The sequence below is a fragment of the Podarcis pityusensis genome (assembly GCF_964106645.2).
Source record: "Podarcis pityusensis genome assembly, chromosome: 2".
Lineage (NCBI taxonomy): Eukaryota > Metazoa > Chordata > Lepidosauria > Squamata > Lacertidae > Podarcis > Podarcis pityusensis.
This window is the reverse complement of record NC_138029.1, coordinates 106,512,903-106,540,437: the sequence shown is the minus strand read 5'-3', so window position 1 is coordinate 106,540,437 and position 27,535 is coordinate 106,512,903. Positions and strand designations below refer to the sequence as shown.

The 27,535-nt window shown below is 48.4% G+C and overlaps 1 protein-coding gene across 4 annotated transcripts in view; it reads left to right on the top strand.

Moving 5' to 3' along the window:
• LOC308471580 (sodium- and chloride-dependent creatine transporter 1-like) overlaps nt 1-26,050 on the top strand; it is a 31,575-nt gene extending 5,525 nt beyond the window's left edge. For all 4 annotated transcript variants that reach the window (XM_080995740.1, XM_080995741.1, XM_080995742.1 and 1 more), the window contains exons 3-14: nt 3,818-3,949; nt 7,751-8,015; nt 8,680-8,812; nt 13,177-13,311; nt 13,537-13,640; nt 15,719-15,843; nt 16,545-16,657; nt 17,401-17,538; nt 18,407-18,509; nt 18,720-18,820; nt 20,314-20,484; nt 23,208-26,050. In XM_080995740.1, coding sequence (XP_080851866.1) covers nt 3,818-3,949; nt 7,751-8,015; nt 8,680-8,812; nt 13,177-13,311; nt 13,537-13,640; nt 15,719-15,843; nt 16,545-16,657; nt 17,401-17,538; nt 18,407-18,509; nt 18,720-18,820; nt 20,314-20,484; nt 23,208-23,354 — 1,667 coding nt within the window. In that variant the 3' untranslated portion in view covers nt 23,355-26,050. The remainder of the gene's footprint in view (nt 1-3,817; nt 3,950-7,750; nt 8,016-8,679; nt 8,813-13,176; nt 13,312-13,536; nt 13,641-15,718; nt 15,844-16,544; nt 16,658-17,400; nt 17,539-18,406; nt 18,510-18,719; nt 18,821-20,313; nt 20,485-23,207) is intronic.
• Nucleotides 26,051-27,535: the final 1,485 nt, after the last annotated feature.

Sequence of the window (27,535 nt, the reverse complement as noted above, 5' to 3'; positions counted from 1 at the left end):
AGCAAGTGGTGTATGGGATTTTTATTTTTTATTTTTTATTAATTTTTTTAGTATTCTCCACACACACACACACACACACACACACACAACAAAAAATAACAATACACAAAACACAAAAACAAGCATACAAAAAAACCACAAATCCAAATCTTACAATTTAATAATATAAACACTAAAAAGAAAAACAAACGTTGACTTCCATCAATCCCACAGCACCTCCTTTACCTCTCATTATGTCTTCCTGTTTTCTTTATCATCTCTATCCTAGCATCTAGATATAAATCCCTCTTTCTTATTCTTTCACTTCACAAGGTTATTCCAGACACAGCCAGATTTCTGTCCTCGAACCTTGGCTTTTAAGGTATTCGTTTAGGCACTCCCATTCCTTTTTCACGTCACCATGTGCATTTTTACCATGTGCTTGAACTTGACACAGAAGCAGCATAGAATCATAGAACTGTAGAGTTGGAAGGGACCCCAAGGGTCATCTAGTCCAACCCCCTGCAATGCAGGAATCTCAGCTAAAGCATCCATGACAAATGACCATCCAACCTCTGCATAGTAAGGAGGGCCCACAACTTCCCGAGGGAGACGGCGAGGAGCATGACAACATTCTCTCTTCTGCCTGTGAATATGCTCACAGCCTAACTAGTTCCATGCACCGTTAGCAGTGTGCTAAGCTACCACTTGGTAAATAATCATGGGGCTATATCCAGCCAAGTTCTGTTCAGAGTAGACCTGTTGAAATTAATGAACCGAAGTTAGTCACATCTATTAACTTCAGTGGATCTACTCTGAGTAGGACGAGCATCGGCTGCAGCCCCACCTGCCCAGTCAACTTTTGCAGCTGCAAAATTTTGCACCATCCCTGAAATGTGCCTAATCCCTGACCGTGCATTATTTCTAATTGGAACCTGGTTAAGTAAGTAAGGCTGGAGACAAACAGTCGTTTTTAAGAGGTAAGAAAGTGACTCAGTTGACTTTGTCCCACTGTCAGATCTGGAAACTTTTTTTTTTTTAACCCCACTCTACAGAATCCTTTTATCAGAGAAGAAAAAAGTGAGACACATGGATATACTTTTTGAGCAAAACTCTTTCTTTCAAATTGCTTCTAACTCTCCAAGGATTGCCAGGCTCTGGCCCAGAGATGGGAAACCACTGCCTCCCCAGTTGTTACAGGACTCAAGCAGCCCTGACCAGCATGGCCAGTAGTCAAAGCTGATGGGAGCAGTAGTGGTTCCTCTAGCCTGACATCCCTCTTTTTCCTGAGAACCTTATTTTCATTCCATGTGGAAATGAAAAACTGGGATAACTCTGCACATGCTCAGAGGCATCGTTCTGTATTGTTGCTCTGCTTCTCTTAGACCCAGTGCTGAAATCAGATTCCTTAGCTGAGCCTTCTGATTCAGTCCTGGATTCTGAATTGTGGTGCTCCTGCTCCTTTCTGCTCTTATTCCTCCGTGTGGGACCTTAATGGCTTTCCTTCCACCCTGTACTCATCTCTCGCGGCCACTGGGAAAAGCATAACCCACATACCCAGCTGAGGAAGTGTGTGTGCAGCGTCACATGATGTTCCAGAGGGTGGGAAGGAGGGGAGAGCGAAGGAGCTGCTGTGGACACTCATTGGCTCATTGACTTCTCAAACCTTAGCCGGGTGGGAAGATTAGTCTCGGTTCAATGAGACCAGATGAGCGAATCTGATTTTGCAAGCGGATTCTGTGCTGCCGAGCTGAACAGTCTGGGATGCTTTTCTTTCAAAGGGTTTTGTAACACAAGAAAGGGGGGGGGGGAAACACGCTCCATCTCCGCCAGTGTCTGAAAGTATAGCAGGCATCCCTACCCACAGATGCAAAACTGCTATGGAAATCATCAGATGAATCATTCTGTGCCCCCGCTGATTTATTCGATCCATGTAGTGAGCAACGCAATTCAAACTGGGTTTATGTATAACCTGCATCGAAAATAGCCAATGGGGGGAATAACATAGAGGAGATAAAATCGAGGCCATGTGACTACAGAACTAGCAGAGTGAAACAAACCACCTTTAAAGGCCACTGGGTCCGTGGATGTTAGACATGGAGAATTCACTTGAAAATGGAGCAGTATGAATACTGGGTCCCAGGCCTTGTCCATTGGTTTGTGTCCATAGGATTCAGTTTCTAGGACACAGAAGCAGATGCTCAAGAAAGGATTGCTTGCAGTGGATGCCAGGGAATGCCTTCAGGGCTAGAAGGTAAAAGTAAAGGGACCCCTGACTATTAGGTTCAGTCGTGGCCGACTCTGGGGTTGCGATGCTCATCTTGCTTTATTGGCCGAGGGAGCCGGCATTCAGCTTCCGGGTCATGTGGCCAGCATGACTAAGCAGCTTCTGGTGAACCAGAGCAGCACATGGAAACGCCGTTTACCTTCCCTTGCACTTTGATGTGCTTTCGAACTGCTAGGTTGGCAGGAGCAGGGACCGAGCAACGGGAGCTCACCCCGTCGTGGGGATTCGAACTGCCGACCTTCTGATCGGCAAGTCCTAGGCTCTGTGGTTTAACCCACAGCGCCACCCACGTCCCTTTCAGTGCTAGAAGCTCACATGCACTCCTCTTGTCAACCTGTTTGTTGAGCATTCATCCTGGTTTTGCTTGCGGACAGCTTACCTGGAGGTGGTTAGATGATGTCTTGTCCTTACTGAGACTTTGTTCTGGCGGGTTGATTGATTTGAAGTATTTGTAACACGCTCTTCATTGAATATTTTCAATCCCAGGGCAGGGAAGAAGCAAAAAACAACAAGTAAAGTTATACAGTGGGGAAATAACAATATACAAAAATTACATACATATTTTTAAGAATTCTTGACATTGTTTTTAGAATGGGTAAAGCAGGTTTTACTGTTTTTAGAGTTTCTTTGTTTTCAGAACCTGAGTTTGTGTGTCTTGTATGCTGCTTTTGATGGCTTCGTGCTATGAAACTGAGCCTCACTTAGCTTGAGGACAGGGAATCTGCTTTGCCTGCAGAAGGTCTCAGATTCAATCTTTTGTGTATCCTTGTAGGACATTTTCCTTGTGTCTGGAATGCTGGAGAACTGCTGCAAATTAGTGTTGACAGTGCTAGGCTAGAGAGGTTAGATAGATGCTCCTAAATGTACAAGAACCCATTGCAGAAGTAAACAGGAGCTAGGGGTCAACATCCCCACCCCACCCTGTATAGCAGGTTGGTGAACAACAAGGAAGAGAAAGCCATGATTCCTGCACTACAGGGGTTGGACTAGATGACCCTTTGGGTCCCTCCCAACCCTGTAATTCTATGAAAATGGGGAAAACTCTCAGGATCTGACTCCTTTGGGTCCACATTTCTCCTAGCATCCGTATGAAACTGCTGAGCCAGACCAGCTACTTTTTATTTAATTTATTCATTTAATTGGGTTGTTTCCCTTCACTGTTCTGTACAATTTATACTCAAACCAGCTCACCAAAAATAAACCCTCTAAAAATATCTTAACAATGAGATGATTTAAAAGCGGGGGTGGGGGTGGGCGAATGGCACAGTTTATGTGCAATTAAGATGACAGCAGCACAGAGCGAAAGATTCAAAACAGAGCAGAAGACTAACCATGGCTACTCGGAAGGAGGCTTACTCCTAGATAAGTGGGGTTAGGAGTATAGTCCTCTAAGCGGGTGTCAAACACACACAAAAAGAGAGTGAGGATGACAGAACTCTCCTGGGAGGGGTTTCCAGAGTTTTAAGGGGTCACCACCAAAAAGGCCCCGTCTCTCATACCCCTCTGCAGTGCTTCTTACAGCAACAGGGCTGACTCCCGATTTCTGCACAGGTGTGTTCCTGATTCCGTATCTACTAATCGTCTTTGTCGGGGGGATCCCCGTCTTCTTCCTGGAGGTGGCCCTTGGGCAGTTTATGAAGCAAGGTGGGATCTCTGCCTGGAACATCGCCCCACTCTTCAAAGGTAAAAAGGCTTGGAACGTGAACCACATAATAAGCAGGCTATGCTTAGGAGCCACTTAGGTGTTGCTGCCAGGGAAAAGGCATATTCTCAGGGCCGGCTTTAGGCTTTTGAGTGCACTAGGCCCAAGAGATACCTGCAGTGTGCCTACCTCCTTGCTTCTGGGCCCAATCCATACAGCCCTGCAGAGGGAGAGAGCCCATGGGGAGCAGTGAGGCCCTTTGAAGTTGTGTGGCCTCTGCAGGGGCCCAACACTGGACTTAGGTAGCTCAAGAGAGTCTCCTACCAGAGCAGAGGTTTTTCCATTTGCGCTCTTTGGGTCCCCAGCGTGACATAGAGGCGTATTAGGGTTTCAGTAACAAGAGACATGTTTGCTTGAAATAATGTCCTTCCTAACCAACCTACCCCCACCCCCCAAAAACATTCAGATTTAGGAAAACGTCAAGGGCTCTAAGAATGTGCTCTCATGTAACCTGGGGCATGGCTTGAATTATATAGGGGCTGGGTGGGAGGCTGCCCCCTTTTGTGGCTGCCACCCCCTCAGCCAGGCCTGTGCAGAGTGTGGGGGGCAACGGGGAACACTTGCCCCAGGCCTTAGAGGGCTAAGCTGGCTGGGGGACTCCAGCAGGGACCAGCTGCTTTTTTGAGTTTATAACAAGACTCCCACGCCAGGCCTCAGACAAGCTGGGCCTCAGACAATGAGGCAGTTACAGTTTGCAGAGGGAGTCTGTCAAGTGTGGATTTCAGCATGCCTTCCTGTGCGTCATTTGAGCCTTGCTGAACAGCTCAAACAAGACTTGCCCTTCAGGGAAGAAGACCCCACATCGACTTGTCTGCCAAGGAACCTTGCACGGGGATTCCATGGTGGATGCCTGGCTGGGGCTGGGGGCTCGTTGGTTCAATGTGGAAACTCCTCCCTGGAAGGCCTGGCAACCATTTCGACAGGCCAAGGATGAGGAAACATCAGTGGCGCTCCAAACGTTGCGCTGCACTTCCCTCCAACTTTGAACATGGGCCGTCGCCGGCTGGGGCCGGAGTGCAACCAGACTACCTCCGCCCTTGCTGTAGAAGAACTAGCACAGCGCTGGAAAGCAGCAGCAGAGAGGGCTCCCTGAGGCCCTTTACTAAGCAGCTGCTTGGAGGATGGACTCCTCCCTTTGAGTTAATGGAGAGCGTGGGGTGGGGCCTGCGCATGTAGACACAGGACTGAGTCTGCCTGTGAGGGGAGAATCGCTACCACTGATTTTGTCACTTCTTAATACTAGCCACCTGCGATTCCCCACCCCTCCAACGTTGCATTGTGCGTTATTATTATTATTATTATTATTCAATTTTATTTATACCCCGCCCTCCCCAGCCAAGACTGGGCTCAGGGCGGCTAACACCAAATATAAAAACAATTGATTGAAAGACACCTTAAAAAACAAGATTAGAACATTAAAATGCAGCCTCATTTCAGTGGAAACTCAATCAAAAACTTTTTTGGGGATGAAAAGCTCAAGTCTTCACCAAGGCTAACTATCCAGACTGGGCCTACAGAGCTGGGCCTACATCAGCAAGCAAGGCAGCTTCCCAGGCATATAGATAAGGCTACACTAGCACACCGGGTTTTTTGGGAGGGGGGCAGGAGACGGACATGGCAGATGAGGCAAAAGGGCTGGTAGCAACGGCTGTGCACTCGGTAAATGTGTTTTGACGTATGGCCTGAAATGCCTCATATCCAGCCCTCTACGTACATTAGCAGTCAGGGTAATGTAGGGCTACCGCAGGGCTGTGAGGATTCTGCCGACACGTTGAATAATGTATTGGATGAAGAATTCAGAGCAAGTTTTAAAGCCCTTAAGGTTATTTCAGGACGTGGTGCCGGGAAGCTTGAAAGCATGTGGGCCGTGTCTCTTGTGATAGCTCAGAATTTGGACTGGGGGCTGAATGAGGAGCTGGGGCTTTGACAGAGTCTTGGCCTTCCCCTTGCCTTGCAGAATAAAGTGTGCAGATAAGGTAAACGGATGCTTCGTTTGTATATGAAGACACACCTCTTTGTCCTGGCTTTTGACACATGAGATTGTTGGCTATTTGAAGAGTTGCACTGCAGAAAGCTTGCTGGGGAGAACACATATTCAAGAAACGCAAAATAACTTTAGCTAGGTTTTAATAACAAAAACAAAAACTCCTTTTACATTAATTATATCAATAAGCATGACCCATTCACCAACCCAACCACCAGGGTACTGAGAGAGCTAGGTGCTGCTCTTTATATACTATACCCAACAGCTTAATTAACACAACTTAACAGCACCTTCTATACTGCTTCACAGCTGTAAAACTAGGTCACGTTATTTGCTCTGGCCTTTCAAGAAATACACATCTTGTGGAACAATAATAAACTTTCAAATTTAAAGAGACCATTCAGCAGAGATAATTAATTTTCGGGACCCACCTTATTTCTGTGAGCGATAGAAAGTTGCTTTAAACTGTTTTTAAAAGTTGTGTTTTAATTGTAGTAACACCCTGGGACCTTAGTGCGAAGGGCAGGCAATGAATAATAGCAACAACAACATGTAGGCTATACGGTTGAGCTTCCCATGGTACAGAATCGAGGTTTCCCTGGCACAGATTCCCCGTTCTGCTCCCCAGTAGAGTCTGTGCTGCCTTCGCTATCAGCTATGCAGCTCAGATGGAAAGTTGTCATGGAAAAAGGAGATGGAGTTGGGCAGGGCTTAGGCCTAGTCTGCGCATGCAGCAGAGTGGGGTTGTGGGGTGTTGGAAGTGCCAGAACGGACTGTAGCTCAGTGGCATCCAAAAGGTGCCAGGTTCAATCCCTGACGTATCCAAGTATGATACAGTGGTGCCCCGCAAGACGAATGCCTCGCAAGACAGAAAACCCGCTAGACGAAAGGGTTTTCCGTTTTGGAGGTGCTTCGCAAAACGAATTTCCTGTGTGCTTGCTTCGCAAGACGAAAATGTCTTGCGAGTTCCTGCGGGGGTTTTTTCCTCCCCCCCCCCTTTTTCCCAAGCCGCTAAACCGCTTATCAGCTGATGGGCTAAGCCGCTTAACAGCTGGTCGCTAAGCCGCTTATCAGCTGATCGTTAAGCCGCTTATCAGCTTTTTCCCAAGCCGCTAAACCGCTTATCAGCTGATGGGCTAAGCCGCTTAACAGCTGGTCGCTAAGCCGCTTAACAGCTGGTCGCTAAGCCGCTTAACAGCTGGTCGCTAAGCCGCTTATCAGCTGATCGATAAGCCACTTATCAGCTGATCCGATAAGCCCGCTAAACCGCTAATGGGCTTGCTTCGCAAGACGAAAAAACCCGCAAGACGAAGAGACTCGTGGAACGGATTCTTTTCGTCTTGCGAGGCACCACTGTACCTGGGGATGTGACCTGCCTGAAATTCTGGAGGGCTGCTGCCAGTCAGTGTGGACAGTAATGAGGTAGATGGACCAATGATCTGAATTTGGGGCAAGGCAGCTTTCAATGGATCTCAGGCTGTCAGTGAGGGGCCACCCCACTTCCTTGTTTTTTTTAAAAACCAAAAAACCAGGAGATGGAAAACAGTGCTTATTTTCTATTTGCAGGGAGGTCTTCCCTTTCCTTTCACGTAAGGGAGCATTCAAGATATGATCTCTCACCTGGAAGGTAAAGTGGTACATTCTGCTCTACCAGGCTGGGACTCTACCACTTCATTCTCACTGCATGCCCAAGCCAGGCCTTGGTGGGAATTGAACATGCTGCCCTTCCCTCAGGAAGAACCGCATGCCTCCTCCGCTTTCCCCTGAGCCAGCCTCTGACCATCTCGTTTCTCCCTAGGCCTGGGCTTGGCCTCTATGGTCATTGTCTTCTTCTGCAACTCTTACTACATCATGATCCTCGTCTGGGGCCTTTTCTACCTGGTGCACTCGCTGACGGAAACCCTGCCCTGGGCCACCTGCGGTCACTCCTGGAACACCCCCCAGTGCACTGAGCTCTTTGGCCTGGGCGGCTGCGACAACAATGGCACCACCACCAACAGCAGCACTGCCAGAAACTGCAGCAACCTGGCTGACCAGCGTTCGCCCATCATAGAGTTCTGGGAGTGAGTGGGTGCTAGTTCCCTAAAGGGATACCAGGATGTCGGTCTCTTGGGGGGCGGTGCGGTATGGGGCCTGCAGGAAAGGTTCCTGAATTCACAGAATCAGGTGGGGAGGAATGAGGGGAGACCGGAAAGAGAGGGGGAAGAATGGTTCAGACAAGAAGGGGGTCCTACACATTTTGGCACCTGAGGCAGAAAATTCAAAGGGTGCTTTCCATGGTGATAAAACAAAGACAGTATATAATTTATATACATTGATTATTTACTAATATTGTTTATTCATCACCTTCCGCACACGTTTCAAGGTGATGTACAAAATTTAATTTAAAAAAAGCTTTGAAAATAGCCCAGAAAATAACAGCGGATAAATTTAAAAACAACACAAAGGAGACACCCATTGCAGAGACCCATTTTTAAATATTAGATCAATTATATTTACAAAAATTATTGACTATTTGCTGCCTTTTAATGGTACCCGAAATCTGTCATCTGAAGTGAGGTGCTTCGTATTAAATCACTTATAACTCACTTAATATTTTGAATATTTCTAAATGGTAGAGTCAGCACTAGATAAGGACAGGGGCAAATGGTTTTTCTTCTTGTCTTCCTCATGCTCAAGCTGCGGCCCCTGCTAATTTCCCTCTCCACTTCGTCTCCCACCTCTTAGGAACAAGGTGCTGCGGATTTCGGGGGATCTGGGTGAACCGGGAGAGCTCAGCTGGCAGCTGATCCTCTGCCTGCTCACGACTTGGGTCATTGTCTATTTCTGCATCTGGAAGGGGGTCAAGTCAACTGGGAAGGTAATGGGTCTTCCTTTAAAAGTGTGTGTGCATGTTACTGTGGGGGAAGCTTCTGAGGAAGTATAGAAAAAAGTCAGTTATGGCATCAGGGCAGGACTTTAGGGCAGATGCTCAGGATTATGCTCATCAGGACAGCCCCCTAAATGTAGCAGGGCTGCCATAACACATTTTGAAGTAAACAATACACAATAACCACCTAAAGCAGCCTCAGGTGGGGAGCCTCAGGCACCTGGGGGGGCTGAACGTTCCCATCCAGGCATCTCAATCTGACCATCAAGACTCGCCAGTCTGCCCTCTGTGAGTGCTTTTGGCTGCCTGGATTATGCCCTTGAATAGTGCTAATGCCTCTTTGGGGTTTTTAAAAAATAAGATTTCATTACAGTTTTTTCATTATACAATAAGATAAAAGAAAATAACCTAAATAAAAGCAAAAAACAGAGAAAGAGAAAATAAAACACCAAAGGAAAACAAAACAAAAAAAACAAAAAAAAAAGGGGGAAAGACTTCCAATTTTCCATCTGTCAGTTACATAAAATAAATTATTCAAAATGCTTTTTGGAGCTGGCCGACCTGACCGGAAGAATCCGCGAACAGAAAGAGGAGGAGTACCAAGAAGAATGGAAGAAAGTTAAGGAGTATTTAGTTAAATATTCTAAGATAACATAAGTAGAACTATTTGTAAGTACCAAATTGGCTTAGGAGTTACCGTACATATGTTAAATTGCATAACACTATGGATAGAAGTGAAAATGAAAAGAAAGAAAGATGTTAATTGACTAAGTTAATTTTATTTGAAAATAGTATTGGAAAACTGCTACAATGAGTTACATGGAAATTCAGCTAGGGGGATTTGAGGAAGTCATCTAACAACGAAATCAAAAGTGAGATTATAATAGCTAGGATAAATGTTTGTTTGTTTGTTTGTCTTTTTTATATTGTAATGTTTTTCTTTTATGTTTCCTATAAATTTGGAAAACCAATAAAAATTTTTTTGGGGAAAAAAGAAATTATTCAAAATATCCACTCTAGAATGACATCCAGCAATTCTACTTTCTGTTAGGTAATATTTTCCCAATCTTCCCAGCCAAATGTCTCAGACTAATCCATTTTCCTTTTACACAAAAATGTCCAAAAGCGCTTCTCTAACTATTTATGAATTTGAGCAATAGCTTTTCTCTAACCAAAACCTATCAACTTTGTCTCCAATAATTTCAACCACCATTCCTCCATATTAAGCAATAATATGACGAAAACGCCTCTTGTTTGATGGATGGAGAGATGGGTGTATCTGACTTTTGCGGGGCTGCCATGTAGCCTGGCATGTATGCAGCTGTTGCCCCGCCCACTATTCCCTCTGGCTCCACCCACCACTGGCATGTGGCCCCCTAAAGGTTCCCCATGAGGCCATGTGGACCTCAAGCTGAAAAGGGTTCCCCCACCTCTTAAATAGCACTCTTTCTCTCCCTAACCCATAATAAGCCTAAAATTGCATAACTGCTCCACTGATAACAAGTGTATATTGGCAATGACAACACACAGGGAGCGCAATATGGTCACTAATGACGGATCCATCGGCATCTTAATGCTGAAATTTGTTATTTGTAGTTCAGAAACTGTAAGGGAAAAAACCTCCCAGCGAAGATAGAATCTGAGAACATGCTGTCACTTCCTCCTTCCGTTGTAGCACTCGGACCTGTAATAATTTTCTGACGGTGGTTGCACCGTTGGTGTTTGCTGGAAGGCCAAACCCCACCCAGCCACACACGACGTCAGCTAGTAACTGTCATTATACAATTGCTGTGGTGAATGGAAAAAACGTTGCGTAAGCCGTGGTAAGAAAATACCATAAACACCGTTAAAGACAAGCAAATGCAACTGGCGTCCTATCACATCTGGCGTTAATTCTTTATGTGGATGGGAGTGAGAGGTTATTCGGCCAGTGCTCTTGTATCAGGTGACCCCAGAGTTGCCTTAATTTCTCCTTTGGTGTGTGTGTGTGTGTGTGTGTGTGTGTTGCCTTTTGGGATGGGCGTTCTGAACATCACAAGTGTTTCTTCTGTGAAATGCGCATCTTTGTGGTGCCCAACAAATAATTTCCTAGTGTGTCTCTGAGCCAAAAAGACACATTTTAAAAAATAAGTAAAGTGCTTCTACTTTTCAAATATATACATTTCACTGATTTTACATTCATTTTGACATTTTAAAACTTGACTTCCTTCCCCTTCTTTCTGCGGTTCCTTAAGTTAATTTGGATATGCAGAAGGTAATAAATTTAACTTGCTCATTTAGTTATCTTCTTTATTTATATACCGTATTTTTCGCCCTATGGGACGCACTTTTTCCCCTCCAAAAATGAAGGGGAAATCTGTGTGCGTCCTATGGGGCGAATACAGGCTTTTGCTGAAGCTTGGAGAGCGAGAGGGGTCGGTGCGCACCGACCCCTCTCGCTCTCCAGGCTTCAGGAAGCTATCCGCAAGCCTGGGGAGCCCGCGGGAGTGCCCGCAGGGCTCCCTAGGCTGCGGATAGCAGCCTGCCGCCCGGTGCGCGGGGTGCCCTGAAGCAGAGCGCCCCTCGCGCCGGGCAGACATCCGCAGCGTGGGGATAGCAGCCTGCCATCCAGCGCGCGGGGCGCCCTGAAGCAGAGCACCCAGCGCGCCGGGCAGACATTGGCCAGCCCCACAAGCTCGGGGGACAGCGGGGAGGCGCAGCGCCGCCATCCCGCTGTTCCTCGACCTGCTTTGGAGGCTGGCGCTGGGAAAAAGCACGCTTCTCCCCAGCGCCAGCCCCACAAGCTTGGGGGACAGCGGGGAGGTGGAGTGCCGCCATACCGCTGTTCCCCGACCTGGTTTTGGGGGGGAAATAAAGGGGAAATTCCTTTATTTCCCCCCCAAAAAACTAGGTGCGTCCCATGGGACGAAAAATACGGTACTCTCACATAGCTGCAGGTTATTACAATAATCCTGTCGGTGTTTTTATCTGTTTACAATTTATCTGTAAATATTCAATAAACCATTTCCATTCTTTTATAAAAAAAATAGTTTGTTCTCTTGATTTCTTACTTCTTCCGGTAAGTTTCGCCCTTTCTGCATATCCCATAAGTTTTGTATCCATTCTTCCTTTGCTGGGACTTCTTCTTTCCATTTTTGGGCAAGTAACATTCTTGCTGCTGTAGTCGCACATATTAATAAATTTCTATACAATTTAGGTAGTTCTATTCTTATAATTCGCAGAAGAAAGGCTTCTGGGGTGTGTTTTTTTACAAACATTATTTTAAACATCCTTTTCATTTCATTATATATCATTTCCCAGTAAAAAACACACCTTTTTTAACATGAGCCCCATCCCTTCCTCCTACAGACCAGGCATCCACACCTTGCAACCCACCAATCTGACTGCAGCCACTCAGCACCCATGTGCAACAGCCCACCAGTGTGGTGCTGGCGATGTCCTAATAATAATATTGGAGGATGGATGGCAGCTAACAGATTCGGGTTGAATCCTGACAAGACAGAAGTACTGTTTTTGGGAGACAGGGGGCGGGCGGGTGTGGGGGATACCCTGGTCCTGAATGGGGTAACTGTGCCCCTGAAGGACCAGGTGCGCAGCCTGGGAGTCATTTTGGACTCACAGCTGTCCATGGAGGCACAGGTTAACTCTGTGTCCAGGGCGGCTGTCTACCAGCTCCACCTGGTATGCAGGCTGAGACCCTACCTGCCCGCGGACTGCCTCGCCAGAGTGGTGCATGCTCTAGTTATCTCCTGCTTGGACTACTGCAATGCGCTCTACGTGGGGCTACCTTTGAAGGTAACCCGGAAACTGCAATTAATCCAGAATGTGGCAGCTAGACTGGTGACTGGGAGTGGCCGCCGGGACCACATAACGCCGGTCCTGAGAGATCTGCACTGGCTCCGAGTACGTTTCTGAGCACAATTCAAAGTGTTGGTGCTGACCTTTAAAGCCCTAAATGGCCTCGGTCCTGTATACCTGAAGGAGCGTCTCCACCCCCATCGTTCAGCCGGACACTGAGATCCAGCGCCGAGAGCTTTCTGGCAGCTCCCTCATTGCGAGAAGTGAGGTTACAGGGAACCAGACAGAGGACCTTCTTGGTAGTGGCACCCACCCTGTGGAACACCCTCCCTTCAGATTTGAAGGAAATAAGCAGCTATCCTATCTTTAAAAGACATCTGAAGGCAGCCCTGTTCAGGGAAGTTTTTAATATTTAATGCTGTACTGTTTTTAACATTTGTTTGGGAGCCGACCAGAGTGGCTGGGGAAACTCAGCCAGATGGGTGGGGTATAAATAATAAATTATTATTATTATTATTATTATTATTATTATTATTATTATTATCCTTGCTTGGCAGGTGGTGTATTTCACTGCACTCTTCCCCTACGTGGTTCTCATCTTGCTGCTCTTGCATGGCGTGACGTTGCCCGGTGCGCTAGATGGCATCATCTACTACCTGAAACCGGACTGGACCAAGCTTGCTGTCGCTCAGGTAAGAACTGGGATGGCACATTCACCGAGAGAGGGGACGTGGAAGGTTTCAAACAGGGAAGCAGCTGGGAAAACAGAGGCCATAGCCAATATCTGTGTGCAGGGAGGCAGGCCTTTGCATCTAACTGCGCCTTTGCCCTCTGGCCAGGCCAGGCCTGGTCATGCAAACAAGATTTCTGCCCCCCACTCGGTGGGGTTTATACCACGGCTGTTCCCCTCACCCCAGGTATGGATTGATGCTGGTACCCAGATCTTCTTCTCATATGCTATCGGGCTGGGCGCCCTGACCGCACTTGGCAGCTACAACCGCTTCCACAACAACTGCTACAGGTGAGGCCCCACACCGCATACGGGTAGTCTTTTAAAAAGAGATCTGCATGGCTTTCAGTCCCCAAGTGTGGAATCTGCTGGCTTTGCCTGAATCCTGATGGAGACACTGATTTTATTTAAACAAGAGTTTGTTTCTAGCCCTTGTGGTCTTGAAGAAAAGCCTTGAAAATGCTGCTAGGACTTCTTCAAATAGTGGCATCTATACCCCGCACCCACTAGGTCCTCATCTCTCTCCTGTCCCCAACCACTCCCCATTCCGCAACCCGCATGTCATCTTCCAACACATTTATTGCTTCCCCTTTTCTGTGTTTTGCTATTCTGCACAAGTACAGAATTTGGAGCAGTACAGAGAATTCAGAAGCCTGACCATCTCCATTCCCTCTCTCCCTCCTCTTTAAAAGCAGGTTTACAGCTAAGGCGACAAATACAGGGCTGAAATTGTGTGTGTGTGCGCACGCGCATGTGTTCTCACAGTGTGTACAGTATCATTTTTATGACTTGCAGAAGATGAATGAATTATGCAAGATGAAAATGTCTGCAAATGTGCTTGATTTGACCATTTAAGTTGGTCACAGAATTCAGCTTTTCTTGGTGCAGATTTTAGGTCGCATTTATCATAGAAGTCTGGGTTGCTGTTTGCTTGTTCTTTAAGTGCAGAGTATGCACAGATATGCATATTTCCTTCCATGAAACTTCTCTGTTTTCTCTGTGTTGTGAGAACTCATGGGCTAGACGCCACCCTCACCCTTGTCATCAGTATTATTAATTTATATACTACTTAATGTGCCAAAATGTCTTCTAAGCAGCTTACAACTTTAATTAATACATAGTGAAAATACTCAAAAAACGATTCCATTAAAATCACTAGTTCAGCTCAGGGGAGAGCTTGCCTGAACAGGTGTGCCTTCAGGAGCCGGCGGAATACCAACAATGATAGGGCCCCTCACATTGCAGCAGAGAGGGCATTATGCAGCCCTGATGCCACGAGTGAAAATGCCTCCCCCCCTCTGCGTTACCACAAGCTGATAATCATCAGGCCACGATAAAACTGGTCATGTTCCATTTTGCAGATCGTAGTACCAGGCGCCAGAGGGCAATATGGTTTTTCATGTCATGTGTGGTCTGCTAGTTACCTTCATGGTTCCCCCCAATTAATTTGCTGCTGATGCAGGTGAAAGCTGCACACACACACACACACACACACACTCTAAACCCTGGCAACGTCAGCTGCCAGGAAGCAGGAAAGCGCAGGAAACAAACCATCGACCCGCTGTTTGCATGTGTCCCTCAAGATCAAGCAGGTTGCCAAATCCTGCTCTATGACATCTTCTGCACTCATACAAATTCGGAAATCTGGATGAAATAAGGAAATTAATAATTTAAATGGAGACAAAATTTGTCTCGAATGCAACATTCGAGGGAGTGTGTGGAGTTGGGGAGTTAATATGGGAGTGGAGTGCGGCAAAAGCTTCTACCCCACATACCTTGAAGCCTTTGATGCACCACCACCGCCCTAAGATGCCCCTTATGCAGGGGGTTGGACTAGATGACCCTCAGGGGTCCCTTAGAGCTCTACAATTCTATTATTCTAACTTCATGGTGACAGCAGCAAGAGATTAGCACAGTACAGCTGAGCTGCAGGAGGGAGTTTCCTTCCAGCAGAAGATTGGATAGTGCCTATATTGTGCACTGTTTAATGCAGCTGCTTGCTGCCATCTGCGATGCAAAATCTTACCCATGCTGGGTTCCCCCCCAAAAAAGAACCCTTTACCATCTAATGCTAGCCAACTCTGGTTTAATTTGAACCCCTCAACCTATACTTAGTGGTGAGATTCAGTCCTAGAACCTGTGACAAGAGTACATTGGAACATGTGCAGAGTGTCTTCGCAGGGGGCAACTGGGTTTATTAGAGGGAAGGAAGGGTGATTTCCAGGCAGGCTGGTGTCCTGGGCAGCTCTAACATGGTACAAGCATTGTAACCTCTTGTAAGGGAGGTGACCTGAGAGGGCACTGGGCACCCACTGGGTCCGAGTGGAGGGTGGGCTTGTGGCTATTGACTTGCCTGGTCCTCCCTACAGGGACGCCTACGTCTTGGCTGTGATCAACAGCTCAACCAGCTTCTTTGCTGGCTTTGTGGTGTTTTCCGTCCTGGGCTTCATGGCATCGGAGCAGGGCGTGGACATCTCGCAGGTGGCAGAGTCAGGTGAGCGCCAGCTGTGGGGATTTCCTCCGATTCCCACCTCATCAGCCCATTTCCCCCTTTCCCTATGAAAAGGTGCGGCGCATGGGTGCAAAATAGCTGGGAGGCAGAGCACAAAGCCTACCTGGTACCTCCAGGTAGCACCAGGAAATAGCTCTTGCCTGAAGCCCTGGAGAGCCTCTGCCAGCCAGCGTAGACAGCACTGAACTAGATGGAGCTTTGGTCTGATTTAGAAGAAGGCAGCTCCCCTGTGTCCCTCAAGGCTCAATGGCATCTCCATTTAAAAGAACCTCAAGCAGTAGCACAGAACTTTGACTAGACCACGGAGAACTGCAGCCAATCAGAATGGGAAGAACAGGACTGGCCGGGCCAATGGTGTGTTCTCGCATGCTAAGCTTAGGTAACTTCTTAGAATTTTGGGAGAATGTAAGAAGAGCCTGTTCCATCTGGCCAATGGCCCACCTTCATGCAGCGTCCTATGAGAAGCCTGCAAGCTGGACATGAGCACAGCATCACCCTGCTCACCTGTGCTTCCCAGTAACAGGTATTCAGAGGCGTAATGACTGTGGCAGTGGAGGTAGAACAGAGCCACAGGTGCGGCTAGTAGACATGGGTAGCCTCGTCCTCCCTGAATCCGTTCAATCCCCAAGCTGGTGGCTATCGCTGCAGCCGGCACCCCTCTTAACTCACATTGTCTCTTGCAGGTCCAGGCCTGGCCTTCATTGCCTACCCCAAAGCTGTGACGCTCATGCCACTCTCCCCTCTCTGGGCGACACTTTTTTTCTTCATGCTTCTGGTCCTGGGGCTGGACAGCCAGGTAAGCCACTCATGGGGAGCATGTTTTTATTGAGCAGAGCACGTTGCGGGGGGAGGCACAGATGTAGAAATGGCATAGAGCAGCGGTTCTCAACCTGTGGGTCCCCAGATGTTGTTGGACTACAACTCCCATCATCCCTGAGCTCTGACCTTGCTAGCTAGGGGTGATGGGAGTTGTAGTCCAATGACACCTAGGGACCCAAAGGTTGAGAAAGGCTGGCATAGAGGGAAAGCGGCTTCTTTTACTTGCAGAAATCAGTGGGCGGCGTTTGTGCTACGGTTTGCTAACCCAGCTGCAGACAGGAAGGTGCTGCTGTTGGAAGCATGGGAGGAGGAGGTGTTTACGAAGTTGGCAGCTGGGAGGGAGGGGGGAAGGAAAGGAGGGAGGGAGGGCATGCCATCTGAAGCAAGGATGATAGGAAGAAGGTTACAATGGCATGATGGAAATGGGAGCGTAATGCTGTGCCCACAGGGCAAGTAAAGAGGAACCCAAGAGACTGAACCGGCATTTGCTAGTTCACCTGAATGCAAACGGAGCTCATGTGTTTGCACTGCTGAGGGGGCACAGGGTGTGTGCAGAGTGCAAAGCAGGGCCAGAGAGTGTCCCGGGGGCCAGGTTGAGAGGCCTGGAGGGCCACATCTTGACCTCAGTCCTGAGGTTCCACACCTCTATATTAAGCAGAGCATAGACCAGCACCTCGTGCCAAGTTTACCTCTCTCTCATATGTTATTTCATCCTGCCAGTTTGTGGGAGTGGAGGGTTTCATCACTGGCATCCTAGACCTGTTTCCGCAGCCAGCAGCAGGCTCACCGCGCAGAGAGATCACCGCTGCAATTTGCTGCCTTGTCTGCTGTATCATTGACCTCTCCATGGTGACTCAGGTGAGGCCGATGTGTGGGACAAACCCTTTCTAGACGAAACGTGAGTGCTACATAGGCTTGCCTGGGAGGGGAGGCTGGCTAGGGCAGAGCTCATTTTCTGGGTGGGCCACCAGAAGCTCCTGGGCACAGTCCAAACTCCTGGGTAATAAGAATTACTCGGAAGGTGCAGTCAAGTTAAAAATGCCTCTCCACGCCACCAGCACCCATGGCTTCATGAGCCATAGCCTCCCTATGTCTTCCCAAAGAGAAAAGCCATCACGCTGCATGCAAGAGATGCTCCGGCTAGGATTCCAGCCAACCTTCAGGCCACAGTGTTTCTCAAACATGGGTCTCCCATTGTTGTTAGACTACGACTCCCATCATCCCTGACCACTGGTTCTGCTAGCTAGGGATGATGGGAGTTGTAGTCCAACAGCAATGGGTGACCCATGTTTGAGAATTACTGTTCCTGGGGAGGGGAATTCCACTGACATGGGGTAACTACCGCGTTGTCACCTTCCCCATGTCCCCTCACAATCCTTAGGATCAACTTGTCGAAAGAAGTATCCGTGAACCAGGTTCCAGCCATTAATGGTTAGGACCATTTCAGTTCCTTGGCAAGTCCCATCCTGAATGACCGGAGCTGGAAGCTCAAGGCTTGCCCATTTGGCTGTGCTTGGGACATGCTGTTTGCAGAGAGGGGCCAGTGTCTCTCTCTATGTGTGACGTGTCTCTGTGTGATACACTGTCTACACAAGTCCCCGTGGCCCTGTCTCCATAGCCCCACTCCTCATCACGGCTGGCATTTCTCTTCTTGGAATAATAATAAGCAACACGGATAATGCGCGTATTCGGTAATCGGTTCTTTTCCTGTGCCATGTGACCCTAGGGCGGCATGTACGTCTTTCAGCTGTTTGACAATTATTCGGCCAGCGGGATCACCCTTCTGTGGCAGGCCTTCTGGGAGTGTGTGGTGATTGCCTGGGTCTATGGTAAGTGGCAAGGGAGACACAGGGGCAAGGAGATTTCAGGAAAAGCAAACACTTTCCCTCCCTGCACAGTCCTCTGCTTGACTCTTGCTTTGGCTCCCCCCCACCCAAGGCTGCCGGAGATCTGGGCGCTGTGAATGGGGCCCTTTTCAGGTTGGTGCGGGAGGGGACGGCCTGGCTCGAGGCCCAAAACTGATTCGCTCTTCCGCGCAGGAGCTGACCGCTTCATGGACGATGTTGCCCGTATGATTGGCTACCGGCCGCTGCCCTACATGAAGTGGTGCTGGTCTCTCATCACCCCAGTGGTGTGTGTGGTGAGTTGAAAGCAGTTTGGGCAGAAGGTCCAGTATACCTGAAGAAGCGTTTCCACCCCCATCGTTCTGCCCAGACACTGAGGTCCAGTGCCGAGGGCCTTCTGGCGGTTCCCTCGCTGCAAGAAGCCAAGTTATAGGGAACCAGGCAGAGGGCCTTCTCGGTAGTGGCGCCTGCCCTGTGGAACGCCCTCCCACCAGATGTCAAAGAGAAAAGCAACTTCCAGACTTTTAGAAGACATCTGAAGGCAGCCCTGTTTAGGGAAGCTTTTAATGTTTAATAGGTTATTGTATTTTAGCGTTATGTTGGAAGCTGCCCAGGGTGGCTGGGGAAACCCAGCCAGATGGGCGGGGTATAAATAAATTATTATTATTATTATTATTATTATTATTATTATTAGAGAAGGGCCCCCTTGCAAACATGGGCTAACTCAGCCTGGCTTTTCACACATTTGTTTTGACTCGTTGCCAGAATATTTGACTGCTGTGACTATATTTGAGCAGCCCTGTACTGGTGTATGCATGGTGCTGATGGTGTTTTTAGATTACCTCATTCCCAGCTGAAAGAAACTTGTAGTTTGCCTACATTTAAATAGTACAGCACATGCTAAGGAACACTGGTAATTATTGTCTCTCCTCTGCACTGTGCAAAATATCTGTCCGACTTTACTAAAATGTGATGGCACTTCTTCTTCACGCTGGATTTGTCTAACCTGTTTCAGGGCAGGACTGCAGGGTTATCCCATTCTCCATAGTTAGAATCATACAGGGGTCATTTAGCAATGCAGGAATCTCAACTAAAGCATCTTTGACAGATCTCCTAGGGGATCTCCTCAGTCTTGTAGCCAGGTGCATTGATATTTGAGGTGTGAATGAATGAATTTTATTTTTACGGTCACAGACCAGTTCCGGCTCACTTACAATATCAGGAAAATCATAAAACACAACAGAAATACATTGAATTGCAATTGGGTATAACAGAGACAATTCAGATATAGCGGCAGTTAAAAATATATATTAAATCTTGATTACTAAAATATAAACTAAAATTGTCATTTAAAACCTTAATCATTTTGGTAGTACAACTTCTTCCCTAAGTTTTATGGCAGTCGCACAGAATTTGGCCACCCTTAGCGTGATCTCTAGATCCTTGTCCTCTACCAGGAGTTTTAGACACTGAAGTTCGGACCCATTTGGAGATTTTTGTATAACAGGAGTGATGAATACCGAGCGTATATCCCCATAGAAATGGCAGCATAACAAGACCTGAGAGACAGTTTCTACCTCCATCAAGCCGCAGGGGCAGACTCGTTCCACGTATGGTTTACCCTCGAATCTGCCCTGCAATAAGGCAGATGGCAGCATGTTTTGAGAAGATGTTTTGTTGAGCACAAGAGAACTAGGGCTGGGTTTTGGCTGCCACTTCTATTCCCCCTACCCAAGGCTAAAAAAACCCAATTATCATCTCTGGTATCTCCCCCCTCCTTCACCACTAGGGCATCTTCCTGTTCCATGTGGTGAACTACCAACCACTGACTTACAACAAGACCTACATCTACCCATGGTGGGGTGAGGCTATTGGCTGGGCTCTGGCCCTTTCCTCCATGCTCTGCATCCCCTGCACGGTCGCTTACAAGCTTCTGCGAAGCAAGGGCTCCTTCCAACAGGTGAGTAATCAGTCTCTCGTCTCTGGCCAGTCCCAGCCCGTTAGGATGGAGTTGCCAAGCACCTTGCTCTGCTGGAAAGCTGAGCTGCCAAGTGTCCCATTTGGTCTTCCTGGTGATGTTGCAGTTTTGCTGTAGACCCGTCTAGGTGTTGCTATGAGGCTGCAGTGGTGTCCTCACATCCACACGCCGTACATTTACAGCACCGTGACAGTCATGGCTTTCCCCACAAAGAATCATGAGAACTGTAGTTTAAGGGTGCCAGCTGCTGTTGATCTGTGATAAACTACGGTTCCCAGGATTCTTTGGGGGGAAGTAATGCAGTTTAGGAGTGCTTTAAGTGTACGGTGTGGGTGCTTATTCCAGCATAGTTATCTTTCCCTTGTTGCAGCTTGCAATCATTCAGTGTGACGTTAAGGTAAAGGTAAAGGGACCCCTGACCATTAGGTCCAGTCGTGGCCGACTCTGGGGTTGCGGCGCTCATCTCGCTTTATTGGCCGAGGGAGCCGGCATACAGCTTCCGGGTCATGTGGCCAGCATGACTAAGCCGCTTCTGGCGAACCAGAGCAGCGCACAGAAACGCCGTTTACCTTCCCGCCAGAGTGGTACCTATTTATCTACTTGCACTTTGACATGCTTTCGAACTGCTAGGTTGGCAGGAGCAACGGGAGCTCACCCCGTCGCGGGGATTCAAACTGTCGACCTTCTGTTCGGCAAGTCTTAGGCTCTGTGGTTTAACCCACAGCGCCACCCGCGTCCCAGGCAGTGTGGCCTTAGAGATGCTCTAAGGAATTTGCACAGCAGACTTGACTCCAAGCTGGATGCCTCTGCTGATGAAGGTGGCTGTGAGAGGGGCCGGCCCTCTTGTTTTACAAATGAGACATGCAAGCCTCCTCTGCACACTGTGCAGCCAGCTATCAGGCACAGCCATGACTGCTGTGCTGAATTGCAGGCTGCTAGCCAGCCATGCTGCTAGACTTGGGGAGGAGAATGGGTTTTTGGAGCTGCCTAGCATCCATATGATGTAATCTCCAGTCACCCAAATAAAAGCTCAGAAGCAGGTTCTGCGGTTGCTAAAGCAGCTGTTATTTATACTTCCCTCTTTCTGGCCAAACAGCTTAGGGTGGTGCTAAGGCTTTAAAAGCGCAGGGAAGATGCAAGCATAGATTTGGGGAGGCAGGTGCCAAATGGGCTTCTGTGCTTATTAGAGATCCTGTTCCAAGGTTCTCAAGGATGTGGGGTTTTCCATGCCTCGGCTTCAGTGCCATTCTCCACTTCACACAGCGTAAGATCTGAGGGAGGCTTTTCTGCCATTGAAGCAGGAGGAACTTCCACTTCTCTCAACACTCTCACACCACCTGCAAAGCTGTTCACACTCCCAAGCAGACTGAATCTGGGGCCCATCCCGCTGGTGGGAAGGAGGCCTCTGTAACAGGCTTTTTAATTTTGTGGCTCCCCGTGTTTGTAACCCTCTCCCTACGGATGCCCGCTTGGCTCACTCTCTGCCACTTTTTAGGAAAGGTGTACACACCTTCCCATTTACAGAGGCCTTTGAGTCCAACGCAGATGGTGCTGTGGTCTAAACCACAGAGCCTAGGACTTGCCGATCAGAAGGCCAGTGGTTCGAATCCCCGCAACAGGGTGAGCTCCTGTTGTTCGGTCCCTGTCCCTGCCCACCTAGCAGTTTGAAAGCACGTCAAAGTGCAAGTAGATAAATAGGTACCACTCTGGTGGGAAGGTAAACGGCATTTCCGTGCGCTGCTCTGGTTCGCCAGAAGCGGCTTAGTCATGCTGGCCACATGACCCAGAAGCTGTCTGCAAACAAACGCCGGCTCCCTCGGCCTATAGAGCGAGATGAGCGCCACAACCCGAGTCATCCGTGACTGGACCTAACAGTCAGGGGTACCTTTACCTTTGAGTCCTCAGAAGGGCTGTGTGTTGATTGATTTGCGCGTTGAAGAGATTTCTAGGCCAAACTTCAGCCACTGAGGACAGGGTGCAACAAATGCTAAGTATAAAAAATTACATGAAAACGTTAAAAAGCGCAGGACGAAATCATGACAGGTGCAATAAAACTCAGTAGAGCGGCAAAGCCAAAAACTATTGTTAAAACCAGTTTGTCCTCCATGCTGAAAATGCCTGGACAGATTGGTTTAAAAAAAAAAAAAAAGTCTTCACATGCCACCAGATTGATGTTGGTTGGTTGCCTTTGGTGTACCATTCATTTGGCCTCGGTTGCTGGTTTTAATGTACGCTAGGGCAGGGCCATAGCTAGGGACTGGCGAGGTGGGCCCCCGGCAGGGGATGGGGGGATGGGACGCGCGCACAAAATTGGCTAAAAATATGTCCATAAATATAAATATTGATTATTGTCTCATAATAAGTGGTTTTAAATAAAGGATGAATTGAATGGGTGGAGGGAGGCGGGTTGGAGGAGAGGCAGAAAGAAGAACTAATTTGTCTGTGGCTGGGGGGGGGCGCAAGCTGGACGGTTCTGCCAGGGACACAAGATCACCTAGCTACGGTTCTGCGCTAGGGCAACATTTTAGGCTTTTCCTTTAAAGTCCCTCTGTTGTACTGATGGCTAACGGATGTAAGGACCCCGACTGCGCTAGTTTTTAAGCGAGATGAAAAAAATGCTCTATGCAAATAAACAAACAGTGAACCAACGGACGTGCTTGTGCCTTGAGTTGCTCCTTGACTCGCCTGCCTTGCTTCTCCCCCAGCGCTGGCAATTGCTGACCACCCCCGTCTGGGGCCACCACCACCTGGAATACATGACACCCGAAGCGGAGACAAAACTGCTGCCACCGCCAGACAGTCTCACTGCAGCCCCCCTGGAGAAGGCCACGCTTTTTGAGACTGTGATTTGATTTTCTTGTACCCTCTTCCTCTAGCAATAACACCGGGCACCAAGGTCAGCTGTTTGGGGGTAGCGGGGAAAGTTGGCAGTATTGGAGACTCAGCCCTTCGCATAGTCAGGAGGCTCCCAGTGCAAGAAGTCAATAAAGACCCCTGATGGCTGGTGGCAGTGGCTGCCGCAAGCTTTTCTCCGCTTTGTCGGCGGCCTCACTTGCCACCTTCCACCAGGGCCCTAGACGTGACTCTGCTGCAGCGGGGCTTGGGGGTGGGGGCTAATCCTGGCTCCCATGTGTGGTGGCCGACCGCAGATCTGTGAAGTCAATGAATGCCACAGGTCTTTGGGATGGGGCATTGCATTCTAGGTCAAATGGCATGCGACCACTCCAGATGGGAGCCAAGCTTGTCTCTCATTCGAAAGCACTCCTACCCCCCACCCCTTAAAATGCACCTGGGGGGCCATGGGGCAAGCGGTGCATGGTGGTGTGGCTGGGCTGGTGTGGGTCCTTCGGCCAACTGCTGGCCCCGTACCTGCCTGCTTGCAATTTGGCTGTGTACCTTAGGCAGCCATCTTCATACCATTAATGGGAAAGCTGTGAAATCAGGTTGGCTTGGTCTGACATCGGTAGGACGGAGGTGCTGCTAGCAGCAGGGGACAAGGGCTCCATGCACACACATACCCATCCCAGCACATGCAGACTTCCACGTTTCCTCCACATGGTGCAAAGGCTAACCTCCTCTCCTCCAAGATCACCTCGTCCAATAGTTTCAGTATTAGCGTTCAAACCTCAGGCAAGGAGGGCATTCACTTCCTCGTACCAGATAGGCTGGGCCGCCCCATTCCCAGCCATCAGAGCAACTGGGACCGGCTCCATCCCAGCTTTCATTACTATCCCCAGTACAGCTCCACTAGGTCTCTTCCCCCAAACCCTCCCAGCACTGCTGGACTCTAAACCTTCTGTGGGGTGCTTTTAATCCTCGGGGGCAAGTGCTGTTTGCCCACTCTTTCCACCCATCATATATCCCAATTCTCAGCTTGATCTTACCTGGTTAAGGTATACTAATGGCATCCTGTTTCTCAGGTTCTAATCCTTCCCCAACGCTGCAAGAGAAAGCAGAAAAAGACCGTCACATTTCCTGTACTCTGTGTGGCCTATTCTCTTTTGTACATTATTCTCCAGTCCACCTGCCACAAATCATGTCCCTTCCCACAATTTCAGTTGCACTTATGTGATCTGGATCATGTAGCAGTTGCCTTTTAATATCCCGGGTAGCATTTCTTGCCCCTGCCATTATAAATGTACCTTATACACTCTGCTGCCTTCCCCACACATTCCTTCCCCTGGAGAAAGATGTCTGCCATCAATTTTTTTGGCTCTTACCAGTGGCTTTTTGGTAGGCTGTGTGACTGAGGCCACTCCAGCTGGAATTGGAGGACAGAACTCCCGAAACTTTCTCTCACTGGAGAGGGAAAAGGAACCTCCCCAAATTAATAGGAGAGAGGGGAACGGGAGTGTCAGGGAAATGGAGTGATGGAGTGTGTGGGTGTTGTCTTGAACAAGCAGATCACCAGCTGTCCTGCTCCCCCTTCACAAACAAACATGGAGAAAACTCTTAGGGAACAGCACATCACTCACACAGAGAGACACACACACACACCTTAATAGAGTTGGCAGTTTTATTACTGTAGCTTTAACATCTGCCTGACAAGCAAAAATTCAAAAGATGTAGCCTGGAGGTGTCACAATGGAAACCACCACGATGATAAATTCTAGAGGGGTGCTAGTCTGTTGCAGGCAAAAAAAAACACAAGACAAAAACCAGCAAAGAGTCTGGTGGCACCTCAAAGTCCAGCACCTTTATCAAGGCCATGCAAAAGCTCATAATCAAAATAGATTTGTTTTGTCTTAAAGCTACCACGACTTTTAGGGCGTTTCCACATGACCTGCTTAATGGGCATTCGTCTTGATTTGTTTGCAGGGAGCTTAGAGCAAGTATTATCCCTCCATATTTTCTATTGCATTTCCCCCGTCACTTTCCTTACTGCAAAAAGTCCGGTCTTTTGGAGAAGTGAGTTCAGTGTGCAAGACCTCCCAATCAAACGTAACCGCACAACATGTTAGGATATTTCCGTTCCACCTATTTCTGGAGCTCATGTCGCTAATTGCTGATACTGCGTGCCTACGGGAGATCGATGGACGTCCGACAGCAGGCTTGGGGGCCATGATGGACTCTGTGTTTCCCTGGCAGTATCCCAACACAACATGCATTTGCCAGTATGTGATTGAATCCCTCGTGAAAACAGAGGCAGTCTGGAAGCGTCCATAGTTGTTCATGATGAGAAAGGCTGCACCGGCTGAATTTATCCCTGTCATACAGCTGCTGCAGCAATCCCGCTGCTGCTTCTTGCCCAGGTGTGCTCAGCCCCTTCTCCACCCCACTCCACCTCCACATTGTAGCGCCCAGCCATGCTGACGCACCAACCCGTTGTATGTATTTGTAATATATGAGTGTTTGTGCCAAATTGGGCTGAGCCCATTTCCCTCTGCACACCAAGCTGTAATCACTACCACCACCATCACCCCATGCTATCCTAATTCTCAGCTCCCTGATTTTTTTGTTTGGTTTTCCCCCCTCTCTCTTGTTTTTGCAGTCACCTACCCAGTTGCGGTACAGATCCAACCTCTGACAATAAATATGGGAGAGATTCTGCCTGTGTCAGTTGCATCTTTGTCAAAGCTGCTTTGCTTCCGGTCAGTCCATTTGGACAAGTGGGGCACTGCCACCTCTTGCCTGCCTGCCTGCTTATAACCAGTCCAGGGGGTGGTGCTGTCCCCTTCCTTCCCCTCCTCACTCTCCATGTTGCCCTTGTACATCTCAGCAGGGAGGATGGGGTGAAAATCAGCATTCGTCGGCTCTCCCCACCATTGGCTCTGGATCCCCCTGCTCTTGGGGGTCCCGGCCTTCTGCCCCTCGAGTCCCAATGGGGCAGCAGCCACCACTGCTTCTGGTATGGCTGACTGATAATGGCGACAACGGGGGCCATCACTAACAAGACAGTGATCGCTATCTAATCTTATGGCAATTGCATACTTGCAAAAAAGCGGGGGGTAAAGGGATTGGGGGGGGGAGTGGAGAAGCACATTAAAAATGGCAGGCCACACAGCAGGGTGATAACAAGAAACTGGTTGCCAGGTAGTACACGATTTGCATTCTGGGCCAGGTGTTGGAAAGCCAGGCAGAAGCAGGCCAGAAGAAAATCAACCAAGGTGAAAGAATTAAAAAGGAAGAAAATGATCTGAGTTGGGAAATTGAGACAGGAGTGAGGGATGACAGCCCGGAGTTATTGATATGAGTCAGAGTGCTGTGGTGACCTACTTAGGAAGGAAATCTCTTTCCCCACCCCACCACCACCTGCATCTTTGGATTCTGGTGGCAGAAGTCCCGTCCCTTCTGTCAAATAGAGGGAACGTCCCTCTGGACAATTTAAAAAATATATTTTAAAAAATTATGATGATTCGTGCTCATGATGGCATCAGAGCAGTTATACGCAATCCTGCTTCTGGTACTATTTGTTTATGCAAAGGTTTTGGGGGTGGACATAGGATCATAGAATCACCATGTTGGGAGGGACCTTGAGGGTCATCTAGTCCAACCCCCTGCAATGCAGGGGAATCTTTCACCCAACATGGGACTTGCACCCACAAACCTGAGATTAAGGGTCTCATGTTCCACCAATTGAGCTATCTCAACACTCAGCACCTATTGCTTTGTTTCCTACAGGGCATGTTCTACAACTTCTGGTTGAAATCCTATAACTTTTCACACCACAAATGCTCTAGGTGGGGTTAGGTTGGGTTTGCTTGGGGTTTTTTGGTCCCACATCTGTTGCTCTATAGTGCAAAAGTCCCTCTCCGGATGGCAATGATTGAATCACACTGAGGGAAGCATTGCAGAACAGGTGAGGAAGCAGAATGCTATGTTGGTGGTCCAGTATAATTCCACCACTAGTACAACTATTAGTGATGTATGGAAGTGAAGCTGGACCATAAAGAAGGCTGATCACCGAAGAATTGATGCTTTTGAATTATGGTGCTGGAGGAGTGTTGGGTTGGAATCACGACAGACGAGTGGTAGGTGTCATGTGAGAGGTGTCTGCCGGGGCAAGCCCCGGGAACTCTCTTTTATTGAATAT